General features: G+C 34.2%; 1 protein-coding gene across 1 annotated transcript in view; it reads right to left on the bottom strand.

The window, feature by feature from the left end:
* The window catches only part of LOC131145471 (zinc finger BED domain-containing protein RICESLEEPER 2-like), a 43739-nt gene extending 29122 nt beyond the window's left edge, over positions 1–14617 (bottom strand). Inside the window, exon 1 of the mRNA XM_058094599.1 lies at positions 14490–14617. Within this exon, the coding sequence (XP_057950582.1) occupies positions 14490–14617 (128 nt within the window). The remainder of the gene's footprint in view (positions 1–14489) is intronic.
* Positions 14618–27087: the final 12470 nt, after the last annotated feature.

The raw sequence follows: 27087 nt of genomic DNA, 5'->3' as shown, positions 1-27087 counted from the left end.
AGCACCTTAAAACACTCATTCTAAGAATAGTTGTAGCACTTACCCTATGTGAGAGAATATGCATTTCCTTTAAAATGAGGCTTTTCAAGGAAAAAAGTTGTAAATGAGACAAAAATAGGCTTATAGCACCAGGTGGTCGACTAATTGTAGAGAACGATTGACCAACTCTTGAATTTTTAAGTCTGATCCCTAGCTTTGGTTATGACAAAAGGCATGTTTCTAATGTGTGTGCCTAGGTACTTGAACAGGTTAATCATTCAGATCACACACATGAAAGTGAAGTGGAAGCCAGAATGGACTCAAAGCACATTATCCTGGCTAATTCCATGAAAAGTCAAAAGCAAAAGAAGAAGATATTTTTTTTAATTGTATATGTATGTTTGTTTCATTATTTGGTATGTAATAATTTATGGTCTATAATATTTGCATCCCATGCATAATAAGCATTTATGCTCAACATGACCATAGATATAGGGAACCAAACGATCGTAGGGCACGCTTCAGTCGACTGACACCGGATTTTTAGGATTAACTCAAAGACCATAGACTGACGTTAGGTCCCAATACTACATGAAAAAGTCCCCCATAATCTTAGAATTAATTATCATGTGAATAATGACAACTTCATAAGAAGAATAGGACCAAAATACACAAAGTTGGCATGCTCGGTTGACCAAACCCCAACACTCTGCGCACTTCCATCGACTGAACTTTCCCAGGGTCAATGGTTTGACCCTTCGGTTGACCGACCTCAAAATAAGCAGCAATACCTTGGTCGACCGAGTTGACATGTGGGAAATCCCAATGCCCTAGTCGACCGAACCTCTAGTTCAAATTTGACCTGGTTGATCGAACCTCCGAATTCGATCAACCGAACTTGAATTGGTCGATCGAACCTTAGAAGTTCAAAATTGCCTCAAAATTTGTTGACTGAAACCACAATTCAAAAATGTCTTGGTCGACTGAACCTAGTAATATGGTCGACCGAACCTTGAATCTGGTCAATCAAACCTCTCAAGTTAGCAAAATTTTTACCATAGTAAATTAGGGTTAATTTGCTTTAAACATCATTAAATATTTTCCAAAATACCCAATAAGTCCCCAACGGTCAAAATTTGAGGGATATCTATAAATACACCCTCATTTGCCTTGATTAGCATGAGATTAGCAAAAGTCATTAACAAAAATCCTCTCAAATATTTTATACTCCTTTTGCTATATGCTCAATATTTCAAGCATATTTTTATACACTCTTTTACATATTTATTAGCAAATATCATTTTGAAAAAGAGAGTTTGTTTTTCTAGTTCTCCTAATTTGCAAATCAATTGCAAGGTATAGGAAGATTTGTTTGTAGTATTGTGCATCATTTCAAATCATTTTCTTGGCATTACTCTCACACATTCATATATATTTGAAAAACCTTTTCGAGAGTTTTCCTTGATTGTTTATTCACACAATATTTTGTATACAAATATTCGATTGCGAATAACTTGTTTTTAGCTTCCTAGTCTTTGCATTCAAATTGCAAGACTTGAGAGCTTGCATATTTTATTTGATAAATCTTTTGTAAGCTTAAACCCTAAGTGATTATATTTGATAAAATATTAGTGTGATACTTGATTAGGGTTTTTGAGGTAACCTTGAATATTCACTCGTTGAATATATTATCTTGAATTAAATTTTCAAGATCTCATTTGAGCATAAATCCTATCATATGTGAGTGCATAAATTGATTGAGCATAGTGGTACACATCTTCTTAGTGTAAGAAGCATATCTATTTGTATGAAAAATTTAATTATTTATTATATTCAAGGCGTGGGCCTGAAGAGGGAGACTAGCCCTATTGAATAGTCCCGGATTGGCTTAGACCCGGTTAGGAAAGATAGGTGCAGCATCCTGGTAAGATGTTGTTATAAGTTGAGGTCAGTCCCGTTAGTTGACCTGGTTGTATTAGGTGCCACTCCACCCGTGAAGTGAGCTTATAGTAGAATCCTTGTGCTTGTGAGCCAAGGCGAGGACGTAGGCAGTATTGGCCGAACCCTGATAACATTTTTTGTGCCTGCTTTTAATTTCTTCAATTTAAATTTCAGCACTTGAATGTTCGTGATTTACTATTGTCAATGATTGGGTTTATAATTGCATAGACAAACCCTATGTTTGTGTAATACTAATTGTTGGATGGGTTGAGCCTAGTACTAAATTTTAAATACCCAATTCACCCCTCCCCCCTCTTGGGAATACACTAATTCCAACAATTGGTATCAGAGCCTCGTGGCATTGACTTAAACATTTTTGCTAAAGATCGGGATGGCTCACATTAGTGTATCCTCATTCGGAGAGGGATAGTCACCTTCCAGCCCTCTATTGTTTTTTAGTGTTGATTATACCACCTAGAAAATTAGAATGAGCGTATTTATAAAATCAATGGATTGGATGGCCTAGCGGGTGATTGTTAATGGAATCTATATACCCTTAGATGAAAATGACATTAGGTTAATGCATGCGAATTCATATGCCATGGACATGCTATATCTTGCATTAGATTCTAATATTTTTGTTGATATTGTGGCATATAAGAGTGCATAGGAAATCTAGGATAAACTCGAAAAGAAATATGGAGAATCCCAGGAGAGGGAGACTGCCACTCTAGAGGCACCAAGTATAAAAGATCAGGTAGTGGCAAATTATATGCTTGTAATCGACGAGGAGGTATATGATTCACCTCCTATTTCAGTTTGTTATGCAGTTGATGGTTCTTATGTTGATTGTTGCAAAATATCATGTCGTGAATCATCTGTCGAACTTTGTGAAAATACTGCAGTTGTTGCATGCAATGATTCATGTGAAAATCATTGTGTTAATTCCTTTGTTGAATCATGTGCTGAATTGAACAATGAAAGCATGTTGTCATATGAAAAACTAGAAAATACTTTATTGAAAATGAATAAATTTCTAGTTAAGTTATCTAAGACAAAATCATTTTAGAAAATTTAGAATAAGGAGATAGATATACAATTAAAAGAATTAAAAGCTTATCATACTATCCTTGAGAAGAAAAAGATAGAGAAAGTTCTGAAAATTGTCTGCTTAGAGAAAGAAATAGATGATTATTCTAGAGTTACACTCAAAGGTAAATATGAAAAGAATAATCATAACAAACCCTTAAGAGCTAAAAGAAAGAAATTCTTTAAAAAGGGTCCATATTTAAAATCCCACAGTCATAAAAATTTTCATGCCTCATATGGAGAAAATGGAACAAATAAGCAAACTTCCTCACATGCATATAAAGCCTACTTATTTAGTGAAATGAAAAGGCACATCTGGTCTGCTTGTTTATGTAGAAGTGCCAAAGGCTTAGATAGCAAGATGAAGTGGGTAATTTTGACTGCAAACCTCTCAAGTCCTAAGGAAAAATGGATTCAAATTGAAATTAACAAATTATTTTTCTTTCTTAGATCTTAGGATTAAGTATAGGGGTTGTGATGATTAAAAGGCTTGGGAAGTGGTTCAGGCTTAAAATATAAAACCTTAGTATATGCATTCCCAATACACTATCTTGTTATACTAAGAATCTAAATCCACTTCCAAATGGACAAGGCACTTGTGCGTCATAAATAATTCCTAATGCTTAATTCATACGTGAATGTAAAACCTTAAGCAAAACATACCTCTTGTCCATTACTCAGGCCTGAGCCTTAGGGAATCAATCTTGCAAGATATCGTTATATATACCCTAAGCTCATTCCAGAACATAAAAGCCTGATCAAATATTAGTCATCACTCTAGGCTTAAAGCACTATTGATCATAAATGACTAATATATATTGAGTGCTCATCATAAGACATCCCTTCTACTCACTAGTTGTATCCTTACATCACATCTGAAGGATACTTTCCTTTCTCCAAAGAGCATTGTTCACAATATTCATATTCTCTTATATGTTCTCTGCCCAACCTTGGACATGATTACTAGTACGAAAATATTTTGGAAAATGTCCAGTGTCTCATAGACACTCTTCTGAACTTTATAATGATCTATCTTTTAAGAGTATTAATCTAAAATTCCTTTCATTAGCTCTCAAACTTTAAGTAAAATCAATTGGAGCTTTTGATTGGTATCAAATGGCTGATATGATTGTCTAGGTTTCAAATCTAGATGATGGAATGAAAATTCAAAGAAGCCTATGCTCGCACAATAAAATCCAAATTTATTTGAACTTGAGCCTCTTATGGATTGAGTTTCATAAGAAAAAAAGGCAAATATAAGCTTATCACCTTATCAAATATTCATTGTGACTTTTTGGTCCAATAAGCCTAAAGCATTAATGTCAAGTCTAAATCATTGAAAATCTTAATAACCTTGGCTAAAGAAAGTATATAAATCAAGAAAAAGACATAAATTGAATAAATGCATAACTCAAGGGGAGCATTTATCTTTCATGACTATTAAATTAAAATGCTCTCGTGATCATATTTTATATGTCTTAATGAATATCAACATTATACTGAATGCAAATCTATCCTCCACTCTTTACTATTTATATTCTTTGATGGATAGAATATTTTAATTTAATTGATAACTGCTACCTAATTGCGTGTTTGTATTGAAAGTCTCCTGCATGGCGGATGCAGTGATGTGTATTGCATGCTATTAGTGAATATAGGCTCTCATGTGCCTTGAACTGAACTATATTTCTTATTTGAACCTATTAGGTAGAGGTTTTATAGGAAAACGTCCAATTTACAAATGGTATGCTGCCGAAATTTTAGTAGATATTTTCCAAAGTAAAACGTTGTACAAAGATGATTATGTTAAAATAATGTTAAAATCTTTTTGAAAGGATGAGTGAAAACTAAATGAAAATTAAACTTCGTCCTAGCATAATCATCAAATATTTAGAAAGGCTAAGATCCTTCCCTATAGAAAAAGCTCAAAGAACTCATATGTATCAATTCACTTCTTAAATATTGAAGCTTTTCTGATATCCTTGAAAATTATATCCTGCACTTGAAGTTCTATGATTCGATATGGAATGTTCTTGGGTCATGAACTCTATTGTATGCCTTAGTATATATTCTTTGATGCATATATGATCTATAGGGACAATTATGCTTATCAGGTGATAATTATAGTTGACAAGTATTCAGCATAGTTGATTTAAGGAATGCAAAAATAGTTGTTAATACTACTAGGCATAATCAAATAAATCTCTTATTAGTATAAGCAGACCATTCATCTAATCCATATTCAAATTGATAGGGGGAGCACCTAGAAATTAAAATTGTATCTTGTTGTGCTCACCAAAACTTCTAGCTGAGATCTGTTTTGAATTCATCTTATGACATATGATTTAATGTAATAATGTTATTGAAAACCTTAATTTGAAAAATATTGTTTTGCCACAAGTTCGTTGGATTTGTCAAATAATCCTTACTTTACATTTACTTAATTTTTTTGGGTTTATATGGTTGCTTATGTCTCGTTATATTAAGAATGTGCTTAAATGCTTAACCAGATGATTGCTTGATTATATTAAATTAAAATTTCTTTTTCAGCAAGCGCCCCTAGTATTTCTTGAAAACATCAAAGGGAGATATATATTTATATACACATATATAATTATATATACATTTTTATTTTTTTGCAAGAAATGGTTTTACGTAAAATATATTTTATTTCTTGCTTATGTGCTTCAATGTAATATTTTTAAAACAATTTTAAATTTTTACATGCCCTTTTGCTGATACCAAAAAGGGGAGAATTGTTTGAGCAAAATGTTGCATATCTTTTATACTCAAAATTTGAATGGTCTGAGCTTAAGTGTGCCTTAATGATTAAAACTAAATGCATAATTAATTTTAAATGTCTTCTTTATTGAATATGTTTGTGTTGTACTATTTATCTTTCATCTTTGCATATTCTTAGGGGGAGCCTTTTTAGGCTAAACCCCATTTTGCTGCGATGCGTTTGTCATCATCAAAAAGGGGGAGATTGTTGACTTTTTGAGTCCGATCCCTAGTTTTGATTATGACAAACTGCATGTTAGAAATGTGTGTGCCTAAGTACTTAAACAAGTTAATCATTCAGATCACACACATGAAAGTGAAGTTGAAGTCGGAACGGACTTAAAGCACATTATCCTAGTTGATTCCATGAAAAGTCAAGAGCAAAAGAAAAAGATATTTTTTTTAATTGTATATGTATATTTGTTTCATTGTTTGGTATGTAATAATTTATGGTCTGTAATATTTGCATCTCATGCATAATAGGTATTTAGGCTCAAGATGACCATAGATTGACCATAAGGACCCAAATGACCTAGGGCACCCTTCGGTCGACCGACGCCAAATTTTTAGGGTTAGCTCAAAGACCATAGACTGACTTTAGGTCCCAATATTGCATGAAAGGTCCCCCATAATCTTAGAATTAATTATCATATGAATAGGGAAAACTTCATAAGGAGAATAGGACCGAAATGCCCAAAGTTGGCATGTTTGATCGACCGAACCCCAACACTATGTGCACTTCGATTGATCGAACCTTCCCAGGGTCAATGGTTTGACCCTTTGGTCAATCAGCCTCAAAATAAGTAGCAACACCCTGGTCAACCTAATTGACACGTGCGAAATCCCAATGCCCTAGTCGACCGAACCTCCAATTCAAATTTGACCTAGTCGACTTAACCTTCGAATTCGGTTGACCAACTTGAGCTGATCAACCGAACCTCGGAAGTTCAAAATCACCTCAAAAGTGATGGACCAAAACCTCAATTCAAAAATGTCTTGGTCGACTAAACCTAGTAATCTAGTCGACCGAACCTTGAATTTGGCCTACCGAACCTCTCGGGTTGGCGAAATTTTTACCGCAGTAAACTAGGGTTAATTTTCTTTAAACATCATTAAACATTTTTCAAAATACCCAATAAGTCCCCAACGGTCAAAATTTGAGGGATATCTATAAATACCCCCTCATTTGCCTTGATTAGCATGAGATTAGTAAAAGTCATTAGCAAAAATCCTTTCAAATATTTTATACTCCTTTTGCTATACACTCAATATTTCAAGCATATTTTTATACTCTCTTACATATTTATCAGCAAATATCTTTTTGAAAAAGAGAGTTCGTTTTTCTAGTTCTCCTAACTTGCAAATCAATTGCAAGGTATAGGAAGATTTGTTATGGTATTGTGCATCATTTCAAATCATTTTCTTGGCATTACTCTCACATATTCATATATATTTGAAAAACCTTTTTAAGAGTTTTGTTTGATTGTTTATTCGCACAATATTTCGTATACAAATATTTGATTAGGAATAACTTGTTTTTAGCTTCCTAGTCTTTGCATTCAAATTGCAAGACTTGAAAGCTTGCGTATTTTATTTAATAAATATTTTTGCAAGCTTAAACCCTAAGTGATTATATTTGATAAAATATTAGTATGATACTTGATTAGGGTTTTTGAGGTAACCTTGAATATTCACTCGTTGAATATATTATCTTAAATTAAATTTTCAAGATCTCACTTAAGCATAAATCCTATCATATGTGAATGCATAAATTTATTGAGCATAGTGGTACGCATCTTCTTAGTGTAAGAAGAATATCTATTTGTACAAAAAATTTAATTATCTGTTATATTCAAGGTGTGGGTCTGAAGAGGGAAACTAGCTGTTGAATAGTCCCGGATTGGCTTAGACCCGGTTAGGAAAGATAGGTGCACCATCCTAGTAAGATGTAGTTGTAGGTTGAGGTCAGCCCCGTTAGTTGACCTGATTGTATTAGGTGCCGCTCCACCCTTGAAGTGAGCTAATAGTGGAATCCTTGTGCTAGTGAGCGAAGGCGGGGACGTAGGCAGTATTGGTCGAACCCTGATAACATTTCTTGTGCCTGCTTTTAATTTCTGTAATTTAAATTTCAGCACTTGAATGTTTGTGATTTACTATTGTGAATGATTGGGTTTATAATTGTATAGATGGACCCTATGTTTGTGTAATACTGATTGTTGGATTAGTTGAGCCTAGGACAAAATTTTAAATACCTAATTCACCCCCCTCCCCTCTTGGGAATACACCAATTCCAACACCAACCTCTACCAATTTTGCTTTCTTCCATTCTTGAAAACTTCAAAACTCTCACCCCATTTTCCCTATTTAAGAAGACTTTTATGGAATTCAAATGGAGGCAAAAGCCCCATGGGAATTCCAATTATTATGCCTTAACAAATCATTAAAAAAATCACATAGAACATACAAAATGAAAAACAAAATTGAATAAGTGAAGAAAAACAAAGAGTTTTTTTTTTTTTTTTTTTTTTTGTGGCTAAATCGATCAAAGGAGATTACCAACATATCCTCCAATGGAGGAATCAAGTCACTTGCAGTTCCAAAAATATTTTCAAAAACAAGTTTAGAAAACATTTTTTGTTGAATTTTTTTTTTTTTTAAGAAAATCACTTGAAAACCATTGAATGTATTTGAAACCTTATTTAAAAAAAAAAAAAACATTTTATCCTTTGGTTAGAAAATACATTTTTCAATGAATCCTCTACGAAAATAGAGATTAAAATCAAGTTTGAACACTTAGAAAAAAAAAATCCACCCTTAAGCCACTTTATAGGTGATTGCTTTGAAAGAATGATCTTCATTGTAGAAACTTGAAAACTTTGTGGATTTTTTGTGGAAGAACCACAACCCTACCTTAAAATCACTTTTAGAACTTGGAGAACATCCAAAATCCACATCATGGGTGTATAATTCCAAGGAAATTTTTAAAAAAAAATTATGAAAACTTGAAGACTTCTTGAAAAGTTGAGTGAATTTGCTTTAAACATGAAAACTTTGGTTTTATATGGAAACAAAACCCACAAAACCATCATCTAATAAAATAAAAAAAAACTTAACCAAATACAATCTAATGAGTGTAGAGACTCAAAAACTTGAAAGATAGTGAAGAAATTAAGAGAAAAATCTTTAAAATACACTTTTGGGATTGCGATTGATCATTCGTAGAGAGCTAGTCGACTGTCTGGTAGCCAATGGCTACTTTTTCAAAAACACAAGGTGTAGAGACCAACAGAATTATGGTAATTAAATAATAAAAGAAAGTAGGAAGTAAAGGAAAATTTTAAGAAGGTCAGCAGGGTCTCGTCGACGTGGACACGTGTCTCGTCGACGAGAAATTACCGAGAGGGTTATTTTCTAGGCTTGAAATTCGTCGATGAGACACGTGTCCATGTCGACGATCCCGATAAGCCTGTTCGTCAATGAGACCCTGCTGACCTTCTTAAAATTTTCCTTAACTTCCTCCTTTCTTTTATTATTTAATTACCATAATTCTGCGGGTCTCTACACAAAGGTTAGTGGATCGTCTAGGCCAATCAACAACTTGAAATGCAAAAATAATATCACATGCAATTTTTTGACATTTTAGCATTTTTCTATAGGATTTGAAAGATGAACATCCTTACACTTCTAAGCCATGATCAACTACATGAAACAACATTGTAAACATAACAAATCAAAGCAAACACTTGAAAACACATCTATGTAGCATGCATGCAAAAATTCATGAATATGAATAGAATTTGAAAAGGAGGATGATTAGACACTAACCTTGTAAGAGAAGATTACACTGTAGATCAAATAAGGACCCCTCTCTCTCTCTCTAATCACAGCCCCACATTCCTCCAACAAGGATGGAAGGAAAGTAGATTTTACTCTTTCATTTTTTTTTTTAGGTAAATAAAAACCACTTTTACAATACTCTTTTCTCACTCAAAAAGCTCTTCTAGGACATGCCTAAATCTCTCCATAAGATGGTCCTTTTATATCCAATGGAAGGGAGGGAAAACCCCCTTTTAAATTTGAAATTCAAATTTTCAAATTCAAAAATAACCACCAAAAACTACGAACTACCAATGTCAAAGGTTGACATGTGGCATCAAATGGACACGTGGCATGCCCAAAATTCCCAAGCAATTAGAAGCAAACAAATCAAATTTTTAAATTTTAGTAGGACCATTTGACTGCTTGAGGAAGCCGATTGACTACCTACTAAGGCACCAAGAAAAATTGGCATTAAAAGTGGTGGTCAACTATCTAAAGTGGCTGATTGACTACCTTAGCTATTTTTTCTTCTTTTTGAATTATTTACCTTAACTTTTTTCATACATTCAAATTGGCTTTTGCTTTATAAGGTAATAAAAATGACTATCAACAGTTGTCTCTCTTTTACTAACATTTTTGGTATAAAATGTTACGAAAATATAAAGATGTCAATTTTTACCTTTCCAGAAAGAAAAATTTATAAATGTATTTAGCTAACCTTATTAGTCCCAATCATTACTTGAGTTAGAGTTTACATATATATAAAATCTTTCATCCAATGTGTTCTTTCTTGAAATTTGCATAATTTTGTAGCATATTTTGCTGAAAAAATTAAGGGTTTGATTTGGAAAGAGTTTAGAAAGAGGTGACGTGTTATCAAAGGAGAATGAAATCATTGTTAATTGCATTTTAAAATAATTTTGTGAAAATACTTTTGCTCTTCCTTATCAGAGGAAACAAGAAGTCTTGGCCTTCAAGAATACTTTTAAATAATCATTTGAATATTTTCCAAAAACTACCATAGTATTAATAATCTTATCTTAACCAAACGTTGATTGATCCAATTCTTTACTAAAAAAGTTTATCCTACCTTTAATCATCCCAATACTTTTTGTTTTCCGCAAGTTTTATTCCTTTAAACCTAGAATTGTGACTGTTTGGATTAAACCCATCATTTTATTTGATAGGTTCCTTACATACCCCTTTTTTGGGGGATCAAGTCCATCCATAGTTTAGATGCAATTCTAAAGAGTTTCTTTCCTTTTGTTCCCTTTTTTTTTCGCAAAGAAACAATGCATAAAAAAATTTAGAGAAAATAAAGAAACTTGCACTTTATTGATTAAGAATGAATATTACATTATGTCATGGGTAAAATACAAGGCTTAAGGATAGAACTTCTTAACCACATCTAAATTAGAAGGCTGATTAATCACCTCTTTGTCCATATCATCTAAGATTATTACACCTATAGAGAAAGCTTTCTTCATCACATATGGCCCTTTTTAATTCGAAGTAAACTTTCCTCTGTGATCATTTCTATTATCTGGGATTTTCTTCAACACTAAGTCTCCTTCTTTGAAGTTTCAAGGTCAAACTTTCTTACTATAAGCTCTGGCAATTCTTTGTTGATACAGTTGTCCATGGTGTTTTTCAACCTCTTTTCATTAATGAAGTTTATCTAATCCAATCTATTATGTACCCATTTGGCTTCAGTCAATTTAGATTCCATAAGGACTTTAAGAGATTGTATCTCTACTTCCATTAGAACCACTGCATCCATCTACCAATGAGTATGGAGTTGCCATTGTTGAAGTCCTGATAGCTATACGATAGGCATATAATGTGAATGACAACATCTCATGCCAATCTTTATAAGTAACTGCCATTTTCTCCAAAATCTTTTTTAACATTTTTGTTTGCAGCTTCAATAGCTCCATTCATCGAGGGACGATAAGTGGATGAATTATGATGTTGGATCTTGAATTTATTGTATGATTCCTTCATCATCTTATTTTTTAGATTCCTTGTATTATTTGAAATAATTTGTTATGCTATGCCATATCTGCAAATTATTTCTTTCTTGATGAATTTGACTACAACCTTTCTTGTTATGCTTGCATAGGATGCAGCTTCAACCCACTTCATGAAATATTCAATAGCCACTAAAATGAAGCAATGACCATTTGATACTTTGGATGAAATTGATCCAATTACATCTATGCCCCACATTGAGAATGGTCAAAGGGCCACCATGGAATGCAATAGGATAGGTGGAGTCTTTAACTTATCTATATATATTTGCAACTTGTAAAATCTTTTAACAAAGTCAATGCAATCAAATTCCAGGCACTCCAATGGTAACTAGTTCTTAGGATTCTTTTCGCTAACATGTGTCCATATGGATATGTAAAGCAAGAACCTCCATGAAATTCTTCAATAATATGAGTTGCTTTTTTAGCATCCACCCATCTTAACAAATTCATATATGATCCTCTCTTGTATAATGTATCTCCACTAAGATAGAGTCCTATAGATAACCTTAAAATTTTTTTTTTAGTCATTATCAAATGCATGTGGTAGATATTGTTGAGTTTGTAGATATTGTTTGATATCGTAGTACCATGGCTTTCCATCTACTTCTTCTTTAATAACATAAAATGATAGGGATTGCTTTGTATATCCACACCCATTGGCTAGATTATTTCTTTATCAATAATTTTTATCATAGAAACCAAAGTTGCTAATGCATCGACAAATCTATTTTCTAACCTCAATGGGTGTTCAAAGGATATGAATTTAAACTATTGTAAAATTTTCTCTATAAACTATTGATACACGACTTAACATATGATAAAACCAAAATCTCCATATACTTCAAGATCTCGGATTTCATTTCTTGTATAGCATTTAGTCCAACTATGCAAGCTTCATATTTGGTAACATTATTGGCATAGAGAAAAGTTAACTTTGTTACAATAGAAAACTATTCCCCTTTAGGTGATACCAACACTGCCCATACTCTATATCTATAGGTATTGTCTACTCCATCGAAGTGCATATTCCATTTGTTTTCTTTCTCCACAGCTAAGACATCTTCATTAGGGAAATTTAGATTAGACGTTCCCCATTTTTCTATTGCATGGTTAGCTAAATGGTCAACTACCACTTGCCTTTTGATTTCTTTAGCTAATTTGTAGAAAATGTCATACTTAGATAACATCATGCTCCACCAAGCTATTCTTCCTAACAATACCAGTTTTCAAAGATATATTTCAATATATCCATCTGAGAGATCAAGTGAGTCATATGATATAACACGTATTGTCTTAACTTGTGAGCAGAGGCACGACATGTCGTTCCATTTGTGAATATCTTGACTTACATTGATTGAATTTCTTGCTAAACTAGTAGATTGCTCTTTCCTTTTTTTTCTATCTCATCATTTTGACATAACATGCATACCATTGATTCTTATAGTATAATCAAATAAAGGATTAATGGTTTTCCACGTACTTGTGGTAATAACATTGGTAGATTCTTTATATACTCTTTGCTTTTGCCAATAGCTTGTTGACATTATTTAACCAAATGCAAGGATTTTCCTTCTTTAATAATATGAATATCAGTTCACAAGTATATGTTAGTTGAGCAATAAACTAAGCAATATAATTCAATCTTCAAAAAAACCTCATATTTGTGTGAATAGAGGTTCCAACCTCTCTATGGCTAGGATTTTAGTTGTATCTACCTCAATCCCTCGTTGAACTACTACAAATCCCAACAGTTTACCAGAAGTTGTTCCAAAAGTGCATTTAGCTAAATTTAACCTCAACTTATATTTTCTCAATATTTAAAATAATATTTTCAACACTTGTAGTCTCCTTCATTAGTATTTGACTTTACAATCAAGTCATCTTCATACACTTCAACTTCCTCATGCATCATATCAGGAAATATTATAACCATGGATTTCTTATATATGGCATTAGAATTCTTTAACCCCAAAGGCATTACTTTGTAGCAAAATGAGCCCTATTGAGTAACGAATGTGGTTTTCACTTTATCCTTTTATGTCATCTTGATTTGGTTATATCTAGAGAAATCATCCATAAATGAGAATAACCGGTGTCCACCGGTATTATTTACCAACATGTCAATGTGGGGTAATGAAAAATCATCCTTTGAGCTAGCTTTGTTTAGATCCCAATAATCAACACACATTCTAACTTTTCCATCCTTTTTGGAAACTGGAACAATATTAGCTACCATTCCAGATAGTTGCATACCTCTAAGAAACATCCATCAAACTATTTCTTGACTTCCTCTTTGATTTTCACTTGTCATTCTAGACGTGTTCTATTGAGCTTTTATTTCACAAGCTTGCAATTTAGCTATACTAGTATCTAGTAAGTTATCATATCGATATTAATCCTAGCATATCTTGGTAAGACCAAACAAATATGTCCTTATACTGATGGAGCAAATTCACTACTTCTTGTCTGATTCATGAATTCATCAAAGTGCATATTTTCACCTCCTATGAAGCCTCCTTTGTTCTCAAATTTAGCACTTCTATTCCATATACATGTGGTTTAATCTACTTTTCCTCATGCTCCAACATTCTTAAAATCTCTTCCAATGGTCCTAACGTCTTATCTCCTTCACTAGGGTTGGGCAAGGCAATTTCATTGCAATCAACTATGTTCTCAAGGCTCAAAATGGGTTTTCTATAGGGATAAAAGGAACTACTAAAAATATGAAGTAAGAATGATAACCCTATTAATAAATTATTTATCTTTTCCCATTGGTCAAACCAAAGATAGAGTTCTGTATAGCAACTTATGCATACATGGGTAGGACCTCAGTGGTTATCAAATGACCTTGATGCAGATTTAGAAACATCTAGCCAATGCTTCTCTTGATCAACCATGTTGATGTATAGTTGATCTTGGAATAGTTTTGCTAGCTCAATCTTTTCCTCAGGAACTGTTTCTAATCCATAGTCCATCACACATGATGGCTTTGGAGATGGGAAGCGAATATGAGGAATCACTAATCGAGGCTCATTGGGATTTTTTTCCTTTAATTTAGGCCAATTTTCTTTCTTTGCATTGAAAGTATGGTTTTGTCTTGTCCTTTTTTATTGGTTGGCAACCCAATCCAAATGAATCTAGATGGCTCTTCAATGTGATTGGTTATGTTATGCCTTGAATATTTTCCCTAATAATTTTCTAGGTTATATTCTTGTTTCAACATTTTCCTCGCAATCATCATGGTTACTTTGGCAAATTTGGGCTTAGGTGTCAATTCATGGTCCCCTCCAATCATAGAAGATGTAATTTAGGTCATTTTAAAAGGACAATTTTTTTCAGGCTCTAATATATAACACTATTCCAAGTTTAACTGTCTCAATGCTATCTTCACCTTCCATAGTAATCAATGGCCTCCTAAAACAAATTTTAACTTTTAATAGAGAGATGAAGGCATTGCCCTAATTGTATGGATCTATGTCCTTCCCAAGAGCATATTAAATTATCGTGCAATCTCCAATTCTTGAAATGCTACCTCAAAAGTATAAAGTCCGATTTCAATATTGAAATTTATTTCTCCTACTATCTCCCTCATGGTTCTATAAAAGGCTCTAACTATCATATCAGTTTTCTTTATGGCTGACTTGTCAATACCTCTTCCTTTTACCGTTATTTCATCATTAGTGTATGATATGTTGTTGACTATCAATATGGAGTTAACCAAATCCTTAATTTATTCAAAAGGTACATTCTGAGGCACATGATCAGCTTCATTCAAAACCTTTGTTAGTGCATTTCTAAGAACTTTGTATTTAAGAGCTAGATAAGCAATTAAGGCATTACTAGATGCATTCATATGATATTCACATGAAACATCTGGATTGTGGAACCTCATGTTTTGCCCCAGTTTCGATGATACATTGATGATGTTTCCTTCGATAAAAATTGATGCTACAAATCAACCAAAGATATTGGTAGTGTGGTGAATTCTTTTCTGGGATAAGGATTGGAGTTATTTTGGTTTGAGTTGAGGTTGGATGGAATTAGAGTATTGTTCGTCTGACTGATGATGGGTTGAGTGGTATAGGTGCAAATAGCTTGGGTAGTTTGATTATGTGTCTTTCCTTGAGATATGACACTAACTTCCCTTTCCTTATTCTCTTTCTTGATGAATGTCTTTTTCCCAGTGACTTGTTTAGTCGTTTATAGTGTGGATCGATTATCTTTCCTAATTTTAAACTGCTTTCAATTCTCTCACTGACTACCACTACTATTGCTAAGTTGGATAAGTTTTGTGTGATTAGCTTATCATGATACATTTCCTTTAATGTTCCTACAAAAGTATTCATCATCTCTACGTCGGATAATGATGGGCTCACTTATGCTACAGCCTCTTTCCATCTCTATGCATAGTCTTTTAAGGTTTTAGAATTTTTCTTTTTCATATTATGCAAACTCATCCGGTCTATAGCAACATCGGCATTAAATTGGTATTGTATCATAAATATGTTAGCTAGATCCCTCAATTTCTGAACTTTTCTTTTATCCAAAAAGGCATACCAACTTAATACAGCTCCAATCAAGCTTTCATAGAAAACATACATGAGTAACTTTTGATTCTTTGCATATGGTATCACATTTCTTGTATACTATAAATGTATCTTGGGCCAATCCATGTCATTATATTTGGCAATGTCTAGAACCTCAAACTTGTTTGCAAGTACCACATCAATGAAGAGACTAAGATCTTCAAAATCACCTATTTCTCCATCTTGTATTCCTTGAATTGATCTTTGCTGCTTCTTGACATAAGCCATGTAATCTTTATCTTCTTCTAACTTATTTTCCTTTTCCTCGGTCTTAGTTGGCTTTGCTAGCTCAATGTTGGTTCCTTGCCTAGTTATATTGATGAATATTTCCTCCTGTGCAATTTTTTGTGCAATTTGGGTTTCATAAACAAGAGATGCCTTTCTTTTGATGAGCAGGACTGTCTGCTATTGACACATATAGAATTGAATTACATAATGGTTACAACATGCTAAGTGGATCCTTGCTTAGATGAGAGATAATTTCATTTTAGTCCATTAGAATTTTAAAATACAAATTTATTCATTGAAAGGGAGAGATTTTGCCTTCTCTTCCTTGTACACATCACTAGTCTCTTTGAAAAATCTAACGTATAAGCTAATACATCATAAATATCCAAAGATTTATTTAGAAACATCCAATCCACTGCACCCTTAACCATAAGGTAAAGCTCTTGAGATGACTCGTCGACTTACTAAAACATGGGATCTTAAGGCAAGGAGCCTTTCCTACATGGTATGATAGACTAAAATAATGATTTGGAGCTTGTCCTAAGACTCCTTTCATATGCCAAAACTTGTGATAGTTGCTTCTCCTTATGCTTGATAATCAACTCAAAGTCCTACATATGCATTTGCTGAATTATCATCTTCCCTCGCTGTCCATGTATTTTCGTTGTAGTTTCCCATAGATTTCCCTAAATCTTGGTTCAAAGCTATAAGTCAATAGATTTGCCTTTCCAAGTCTTCCATCTTTGACACTTTCTCTACTAGCTCAACATTTTCTACTTCCTACTCAGTCTTATGTCTATTTAGTTCCTAGCTGACCTCGGTTAATTCGTTCATTTCATCTTGAAGCTTTCTTTTAGCTATCTTGTATTTCATATTCTTTGCTATAGCTACCTCCCAATCCTTCTCTAGACCCTCGTCTAGCATGTATTACTTGAAGATTTGAGCTCATAGAGCTCCCAATTCTTCAACTTCCTTCCTCAACGTCTTGACCATTTTCCTTTTTAGTTCTTCAATCAATTCACCTTTCCCTTCCACTCTTAATGATAGTGCTTCTGCCTAGCCTAGAACTCTTTATAGTAATTCTCAAACTCATCAAGGAGAAGCATAGGCCTATCAGGTCCCTGAACATATGGGACTTTATAGCCCTTGCCTTTATATAGTTGCCAAGTAGGGTAGCCCAATAAGGTGCAGATAGTGGTTCCTTCCTTCTATAAAATCCAAGGACTTAGCTAAGCCATTCTAGTTTGCTCGATGAGAGGCTAGCTATAGTGTCCTAGTATTAGCATTAGAACTAATGAAGTCCTATAGTCTAAGGTATGAATTAGATATGTCCAAGCTTACGTAGAGCTAAGGTAGGTGCATAACTAATGCATCCCCTAGATTTAAATAATAAGATCCAAGGCATGTCTCCACCTGTAGAAGTATGGACCAAAGCATCCATTTTTCTAGCCATTGAACTGTATTTCCTTCCTAACGCTTCAATATAGCTGCCATATCTACGTTCTAGTGCCCAATTGCACAATCAAGTAATGGGCTCCTTTATACCATAGAAGCACTTTGGAATAAATGAGGATTTACTTGATCAAGGAACCATATGTACAAGAGTTATGTGCAACAAAGTAGATCTACCTTTCCTTCCTTTTGGGAAAAGTTGAGTGATGATAAGATCTCAACAATTATGGTGGGAACTAGTGCTTACCCTTTATGCTCCACCTCTGTAAAGACCATAGTAACTCCATGATCTATGATGCGTGTAGCTAAAGGTAGAAGGACAAGTCCATACATTTCCAAGGCCAATAGTTGAAGTTTAAACTTTGAATCTGAGTCATTAAGATGTTTCTTGAAGAGCTTTTATATGTCATTCCAATTTCAACTCTCAATTTCACCTTTCTTCTGTGCCTTCTCTTCCAACTCCTTTGTTTTGCCACCCATAGCTCAGTCAATGCATGGGCCAAATTGGTATTTGGATCAAACATGAAGACTTTGTCATGAGTGGGACATCGGAATTTGTAGCAAATCTTTATATTCTACAATGAAAGGGACCATGTCGATTGGTCCAAATGTGAATCATCGGTAGATTGGATTCCAATGTTGGATTATGACATCTAGGACCTTCCAATTTACATTCACTTTAAGAACATCAATGATGCACACATATGTCATATCGAATTTATTTTGGTCATCCTCTGATAAGCAATTCCAACACCCTAATATTCCGACTACATCTTGTTTCTTCACCCAAAGGTTCATCATGCCTAGTAGTGTACTTTGAATCCAGATGGAATGGCATCCCTTTCTATGGCATGAAATCGTTTTCTATTATTTTGATTGGTTTTATCGGCATGTTCTATACCTATGCAATTCAATTCTAGGATAAGTAAAACAATATGTAATGGCATGACCTGTTAGCATGCCCTTACGGATTATGTCTATTACTCCATCTGCCTTAGCATTTTTGTTCATCTCCAAAGACCAAGTAAAAGCTTTATCCTAAAGCATGGGATAAAGTGTTCTAATTCTACATATCACAATTCTAAAGGCTCTTGGATTGTCTTCAAAGAGAACAAAATGAGTGAAGGAATTTTTACAAGGCCTATACAGGAAACAAAGCCCCCACCAAGGTCCTCACTACTTCTTCCTTCTCTTACATCCTACAAGGTATGGAGTTTGGGTATAGGACTTATGTAGTGTAGCATGTTAGACTTTATTTACTTTCCATGTATAGCATTCTTGTAAAGTTTATATATAATATACAAAACTCAAGGCCAATTCATTCAGCCATTCACAAAATATTTGTCATGGTATCAAAGCCAACTGACTGATAAGTTTTTTTTTCCCCTTCGATTTTTTGTTTTCTCGGTTTCGTGGTTGTTGGGGTTTTATTTACTCTTCTAGAATTTTTTCCCTGTTCTTTCGGTACTTCTATGGCTACGTGGTTGTTGACACAGTAGGTTTCTAGTTTGCCACTTATTTCTCTAGTTTATGTTACTGTTTGTGACTCTCGACAAGTAGGCTTGTGATTTTCAGCAAGCAAACACAGTTGGTTTCTGGTTTGCCACTTATTTCTCCAGTTTCTATTGTTGTTTGTGACTCTTGGCAAGTAGGCAAAAACTTTATGTTGGTTTCTAGTTTGCCACTTTTTAAAATGGGATATTGTGATTACTGGTTCCGATTCTACTTTACTTGCTCAACTCAAGACTCATCTCTCAGAGTCCTTTTATATGAAAGATTTTGGGTCTCTCATATATTTTCTTGGTCTTGAGATGAATCATAGTCCCTCGGGTATTTCACTCAATCAACATAAGTATGCTAGTGACTTAGTGGCCATAGCTAATGTGACGCCCCGATTTGCATACAAATTTTTTTTTCAATAATAAATAAATATTCATTCATCATAAACAACATTTACAAATGGCCACGTCAACAACCCTATTATCATTCATACAACCCGACCCACATTAGGTACTGGGTAAAAAGTCATTTTATTTATACAACCTAACAGCGGAACATAGTATGTTTATCTCATCCAGAATACAATATCCAAAGTATTAACATATATATTTACACAATACTATCTCATACCCAAAAACAATACAACCCTAGGGAATCACACCTCCCTAGTCCAAACTCACCCTGTATATCAGGGTTCCAGCTCCCTATGATCAAGAAGCCCTATCACCTGGCCTATCCCTGTTTCCTAAAAAATTTAGATAATTTGGGTGAGACACATCTCAGTAAGAATGAATAAATTATTTACAGTATGTGGTTATATAAGTTCAGTTATAACATGCTTTATTTTTCAAAACAACATTTCATCTGAGAAAATACACTGATATTCACATTCACATAATCATATAGATATACAACACAAGCTTTTATAAGCTTTAAAACCATTTCTCAAGTTTATTCATTTCCAACACACATAATTACCCACGAAGTTCTTGAGAATAGGGAAGATTGCCCGCTCATACAGGTAGCTTCCCTCTGTCCTAACATGTTATGTAGCCAGAAATGGCCACATCTGATACCTATCAGGGCACTCACCTTACTCAGTAAGCTCTCAGGCGGAGAGTTTCACTTTGCCTCAATTATTTATTTTATAAAACACACACTCTTTCATTTCTCATAATCATTTCCCATTTTAACTCATTACATATCTATGTATACATAAATTCACATTTATGTACTTTACATAATACATTAGATCACATAATTCTCATTCTCAACATATTCACAATTTCCATACTAAGCATACCTCCCCAACGGCATCAGTAGGGACTTCACAAACACACACACAGTTGTATTAATATGCATTTGTATTCTATGTGTGTTTATTTAAATTTTACAATATTTTTTTTAAAAAATTTTGTATGTCTTAATTTATGTCATATATTAAAAAGGTTAATTAAAATTCCATAAAGAAAGAAAAATTATCAAGCAACTTGTGACCCAACTATTATAAGAGCTTGATCACAAAATATGAAGTTATTACAATCCAACCAGAATGAAGTGTCTTTAATTAACAAAAGGATTAAGGCTTTGGAAAATTCAATTACAAATCTAGCCCAAATCAATTAAGGAAAGCACCATTAGTTGTTGAAGCTCAACCATCAATTGCACAACCAGTGTCATAAGAACCAATATTCATTAACATAATCGGGCAAGGAAATAGTACTGAACCTGCTAAATCCACCAAGTCTATGAAAGAGAAAAGTCAAATAGTAGGAGATAAAGATCTCAAGGCATACATTGAGGAACAACTAAGGTCAATTCAAGGAATACACGATGTTCGAGTTAGCAATTTTGAAGATTTTTGTCTCTTCATAGATGTGGTTCTGCCTAAAACGTTTATGGTTCTTGGCTTTGACAAATATAATGCTACAAGCTGTTCAAAAATCCACCTTTAGATGTATGCAAGGAAAATGGCACACCAAATGTAAAGAATTAGAAGCTACTTATGCATATATTTCATGAAATGTTGACCAGGCGAACACTTAAGTGGAATGCTTCACTAAACAAGAGTAAAGTTTATAAATGGAGGGATTTGGCAAACCTACTGTCTATACTTATTTTTTACCTTACAAAGCAAATGCCAATTTACATGTATGAAAAATTTAAGGAAACGAATGCAACAAGGAGAAAAAATAGCTAAGGTGGTCTGCCTGCCACTTTGGACGATTGACCAACCACTTTTCCCACCAATTTTGCTTGGCGCCCTAATAGGCCATCAACTAGCTCCCTCAGGTAGTTATTTGGCCTTGTCAAAATTTAAAATTTTGAGTTGTTTGCTTTCGATTGGCTAGGCATTTAAGGCATGTCATGTGTCCCTTTGATGCCACATGTCAACCTCTAACATTGGCAACTAGTAGTTGGTAGTTTTGTGGTTATTTTTGAATTTGAATTTTTGAATTTCAAATTCAAAAGAGGGCTTTCCTCCCTTCCATTAGAGGTTTATAAAAAAGACCATCCAACAGAGAGATTTGGGCACATCCAAGTGGGGGCAAGGAGAGATTTTTGAGTAAGGAAATGGTATTGCAAAAGGGGTTTTATTTACTTAGAAAGAAATGAAGGAAGAAAATATACTTTCCTTCTATCCTTGTTTGAAGAACTTGGAGTGCGATTAGAGAGATGGATACTCACTTGATCTATAGTGTAATCTTTTCTTGCGAGGTCAATGTCTAATGCTTCTACCTTTCAAATTCTATTCCTATTCGTGAATGTTTACATACTTGGTACATAGATGTGTTTTCATGTTTTCGCATAGATTTGTTATGTTTATAGTGTTGTTTAATGTAGTTGATCATGCTTTAGAAGTGTTAGGATGTTCATATTTCAATCCTATAAGGGAAAAAAAATGTTTAAAAATTGCATGTGAGTTTATTTTTACAATTCAGGAAGTTGATCAACCTATACATGCGGTTGATCAGCCCCCTATGTTTTTGAAAAAGTAGTCATTGGCTACCAAGTGGCCGACCGACCCTCTGTTAGTGATTTACCGCCAAATCTTGAGTGCATTTTTTACACTTTTCTCTTTATTTCTTTGGAGGTTTCTCAAGTTTTTGACTCTACACTCATTACAATGTGGTTGGTCGAGTTGTTATTGATTAGATAATGGTTTTTGTGTTTTTTTCCATAAAAAACTAAAATTTTCATGTTTTAAGCAAATTCACTCAAATTTTCAAAAAGTCTTAAAGTTTTAATTAAAATTTTCCAAATACACAGTAGGAACTTCACACACACACACACACAGTCTCTATACTGAGCATACCTCCCCAACTGCATCAGTGGAACTTCACATACACACACAGTCTCCATACTAAGCATACCTCCCCAACGGCATCAGTAGAACTTCACACACACACACACAGTCTCCATATTGAGCATACCTCCCCAACGGCATCAGTAGGAACTTCACACACAAACACATAGTCTCCATACTGAGCATACCTCCCCAACGGCATCAATAGGAACTTCATATACACACATAGTCTCCATACTGAGCATACCTCCCCAACGGCATCAGTAGGGACTTCACACACACACACATAGTCTCCATACTGAGCATATCTCCCCAACGGCATCAATAGGAACTTCACACACACACACACACACACAGTCTCCATACTGAGCATACCTCCCCAACGACATCAGTAGGAACTTCACACACGCACACACAGTCTCCATACTGAGCATACCTCCCCAACGGCATCAGTAGGAACTTCACATACACACATAGTTTCCATATTGAGCATACCTCTCCAACGGCATCAATAGGGACTTCACACACACACACACAGTCTTCATACTGAGCATACCTCCCCAACGGCATTAGTAGGGACTTCACATACACAGATAGTCTTCGTACTGAGCATACCTCCCCAACGGCATCAATACGGACTTCACACATAATTTCCATACTGAGCATACCTCCCCAACGACATCAGTAGGAATTTCATAACACAATTTCCATACTGAGCATCCTCCCCAACAGTATCAGTAAGAACTTCACAACATAATTTCCATACTGAGCATACCTCCTCAACGGCATCAGTAGGAACTTCATACACACAATCTCCCTACTGAGCATACCTCCCCAACAGCATCAGAAGGAGAGGAATACCACCCACCCGCAATTATTGTGTGGTATTGGCATATCATTAATCATATTTCAGTATATCTCAATTCAGTTCATTATAAATATTCTCATCATTTTTTGTGCACTTTCATTATCTCATATTAATATATATCATATTTCACGTATTTCTATATTTCTCAAAATATTCATATTAGTAATTTGTACAAACTCATTTGTCATGCAAATAATTTCTACTCACGTATAAATATCACATCAATCATTCTCGTTTCAATATTTTCTCAGAAAATACACGTCGTTATATTCCACATTTTACAAAATAAGTCACATACCACACATTTTTCATTTAATACTCACAATTTAATATTACTCACATGCCACACAATTTATCTAATATTTATATCATAATCATTTTCAGGGAAAATACCATATGCTCATTTTCACATATTAATTTAAACAGTAATTCTAAAAATACTGTTATAATTTATTCCCCTTACCTGACTTACTAAGAGTCTTGTTAACACCTAGATTCTACGCTCTTGACGCCCAAAACTCAACTCCTGCAATTTGCATTTTCCCCAGATTAATTAACCTATTTTCCCAAAATAATACTCATGTAATCTTCCCTAGGCCCTATGTACTCCAAATTAACATTTTAACTAATATTTAACACCCCCACTTAATTTTCTGAATTTTTCCTGCGGGTCCCAAAATTACACCCACGGAGCTCATCCGGGTCCTAAATTTCGAAAATTCTATTTCAACTTCAGATGCTCAACATGTTAGCATTTCTAAATTAGTCCTAATTAATTAAAAATAAGCCCCTTAATAACCTCCGTACCCCAAATTTGGGGTTGTGCCCACGACGATCCCACGAGAATTCCGTCTTACTAGACTTGTAGAAAATCATCCTTAGATTCTCGTGGTGGTGTTCGTTCGTCGATTGGGCTTATAATTTGCAAGAAATTAAAAAAAAAAATAGGAAATTGGCTTACCCCAGGAGATACGTCTACGCCGCTCCTACTACCAATCCGCTTTGGTAGAAATGACGGCAGCGGAGAATAGAGTTCAGCGGTATCTTTCAATTTTTGATCGGGCAAAAATCCGCCACAAAATTGAGAAGAGAGGGAGAGAGAATGAGAGGAGAGAGAGAGAGAGAGAGAGAGAGAGAGAGAGAGAGAGAGAGAGAGAGAGAGAGAGAACCTGTGTGCGCAGGAAAGAAGAAGAAGAAGAAGAAGAAGAAAAATATTCAAACATCCTGGATGCTAAATAAGAAGAAGAAGAAGAAGAATAAAAGAAGAAAAAATAAGAAGAAGAGAGGAAGAAGAGTAAAAGAGAGAGTACAGAAAAAAAAAAGGGGAAATTCTTGTTTTCTTTGAGAACGGGAAATTATTTTTCTTTTAGTTTTTTTACTTTTTATTGTTTTTTATTTTATATATATATACACACACACACACATATATATATATATATATATATATATATATATATATCCAAATGTATATTATATTATTATTATTATTTAATTAATAATTATTATTTAATTAACTTATTTATTTATTTATTTATTTAATAATTAATTAAGAATTTTTTATTAATTTTTTTTATTTTAAATTATTTTATTTCAAAGCCTATCACTTTCTGGGGCATTACAGCTAGCCTTTAGAAGGGTACTTTTGTTGATACTTTTATGGAATTAAATGTCAAGCTTCACAAAGAGGAGGGTGATTTACTTGTTGATCCCAATTTATACCAGAAGTTGGTGGGTAGTCTTGTCTATCTCACCACTAGTAGATTAGACATTTATTTTGTTGTACAGCAAGTCAACCAATTTCTTCAGACTCCTTGTCATCTTCATTTGGCTGTTATCCGTAAGATCATATGCTATGTTCAGGGCACTTCTGCTAGTGGTTTATTATTTCCTACAGGCAATTATACTCGTCTTACTACTTAGAGCGATGCTGATTAGGCTAGTTGTGCGGATACACGTCACTCCATCACTTGTTGGTGTGTGTTCTTTGGTAATGCATTGATCTCTTGGATGAGTAAGAAGCAAGACAAAGTTTCTAAGTCATTGACAAAATCTAAATTCCGGGCAATGTCTCTTGCTTGTTCTGAAATTATTTGGCTTCGAGGCTTGCTTGCTAAGCTAGATTTTTCTGAAATCGATCCTACACCTCTACATACCGATAATACGAGTGCTATCCAGATCACGGCCAATCCTGCCTATCATGAGCACACGAAGCATATTAAAGTCGATTGTCACTCTATCCGTGAAGCATTTGAAGCCCGCGTTATCACTCTTCCACACATTTCCACTGAATTACAAATTGTGGATATCTTCACCAAAACTCTCAATCCTCATCAACATTGCTTCCTAAGTAGCAAATTGATACTTGTTGATCAACCGGCATCAACTTGAGGGGGGCTGTCAACGAAACAGCAAAAACCAAAGCAAAAGATTTCTTTCCTTACTTCAGTCCACATTTATTTCCTTATATTTCAATTAATTAATTTGTACATTTAGCATATATTTAGTTTACATGTATAGGGATTGACAGATTATAGTTTACTTGTATAGGGCTAGAATCATGCTAGACCTTATTTACTTTCCATGTATAGCATTCTTGTAAAGCCTATATATAACATACAAAACTCAAGGCCAATTCACAAAATATTTGACAATCAAATATGACAAAAATAGGGTTTTATCAATGGATTAAACCACAGATAAGAACCACTGGTCAAATACCACCTGTCATTTTTAAATCGCTGGTAAAAACCCGCTAATGTTGAACCTAACTTTTGTAGTGAAATCCAGTAACCCTTGCCTTCATGGCTTCATGGATTTTTCCCAAACAATCACTCTGCCATCCCACTTTGCACCGCCAGAATCCCATTGATACAATTGAGCACAACAAAAATTATTAATGACGTGTTTTGGAAATATGTATTTGACACCGTACGTCTATTTCAAATTTGGAAACATGCCCTGTTTGCTTTTAATCTTGAGAAAGCGAAATGTGAATTTATTTACAATGCAGTACGGATTTGGGAATCCAGAATCATCTCTACGCATAGGAATTTCAAAATTAAATTCATTTGAAAACTCATCAACGCAATCAGTGATTCCCAGTCGAGGCTCCAAGAAGAGCCCCTCCTGCAACTCCACAACGTTGCGACGTCTTTCTCCATGCCTGAATCTTTATCAATAGTTAGGGCGCCACAATGTCTTATTTACTTTCTTATTTTTCTTGATAACCAAACATGAAAATGAGGATTACATGATATTTTTTTTAATATTTTCTGAATTCCATTGTCTAGGTAAAAATAATTTTTCTTCTTTCTCCGATCTCAGATCTCAGTCCAGTTCGAGCTGATAGGGTTTTTCTCCCGCCCTTCAATGTTTTAGCAATTTGATAATACCTTGTGAAGTTGTGGATGATGATGTTTAGATTTGCATATTTTCTTTGCAGCACTAGTTTTCCATGTTTTCTATTTTGATTAAATTATTTTTCCAGCATTCATTTCTACTTGT

The sequence above is a fragment of the Malania oleifera genome, chromosome 1 (assembly GCF_029873635.1).
Source record: "Malania oleifera isolate guangnan ecotype guangnan chromosome 1, ASM2987363v1, whole genome shotgun sequence".
Lineage (NCBI taxonomy): Eukaryota > Viridiplantae > Streptophyta > Magnoliopsida > Santalales > Ximeniaceae > Malania > Malania oleifera.
Note: the sequence above shows the minus strand (reverse complement) of the source record. Positions and strands in the feature narration are given on the sequence as shown.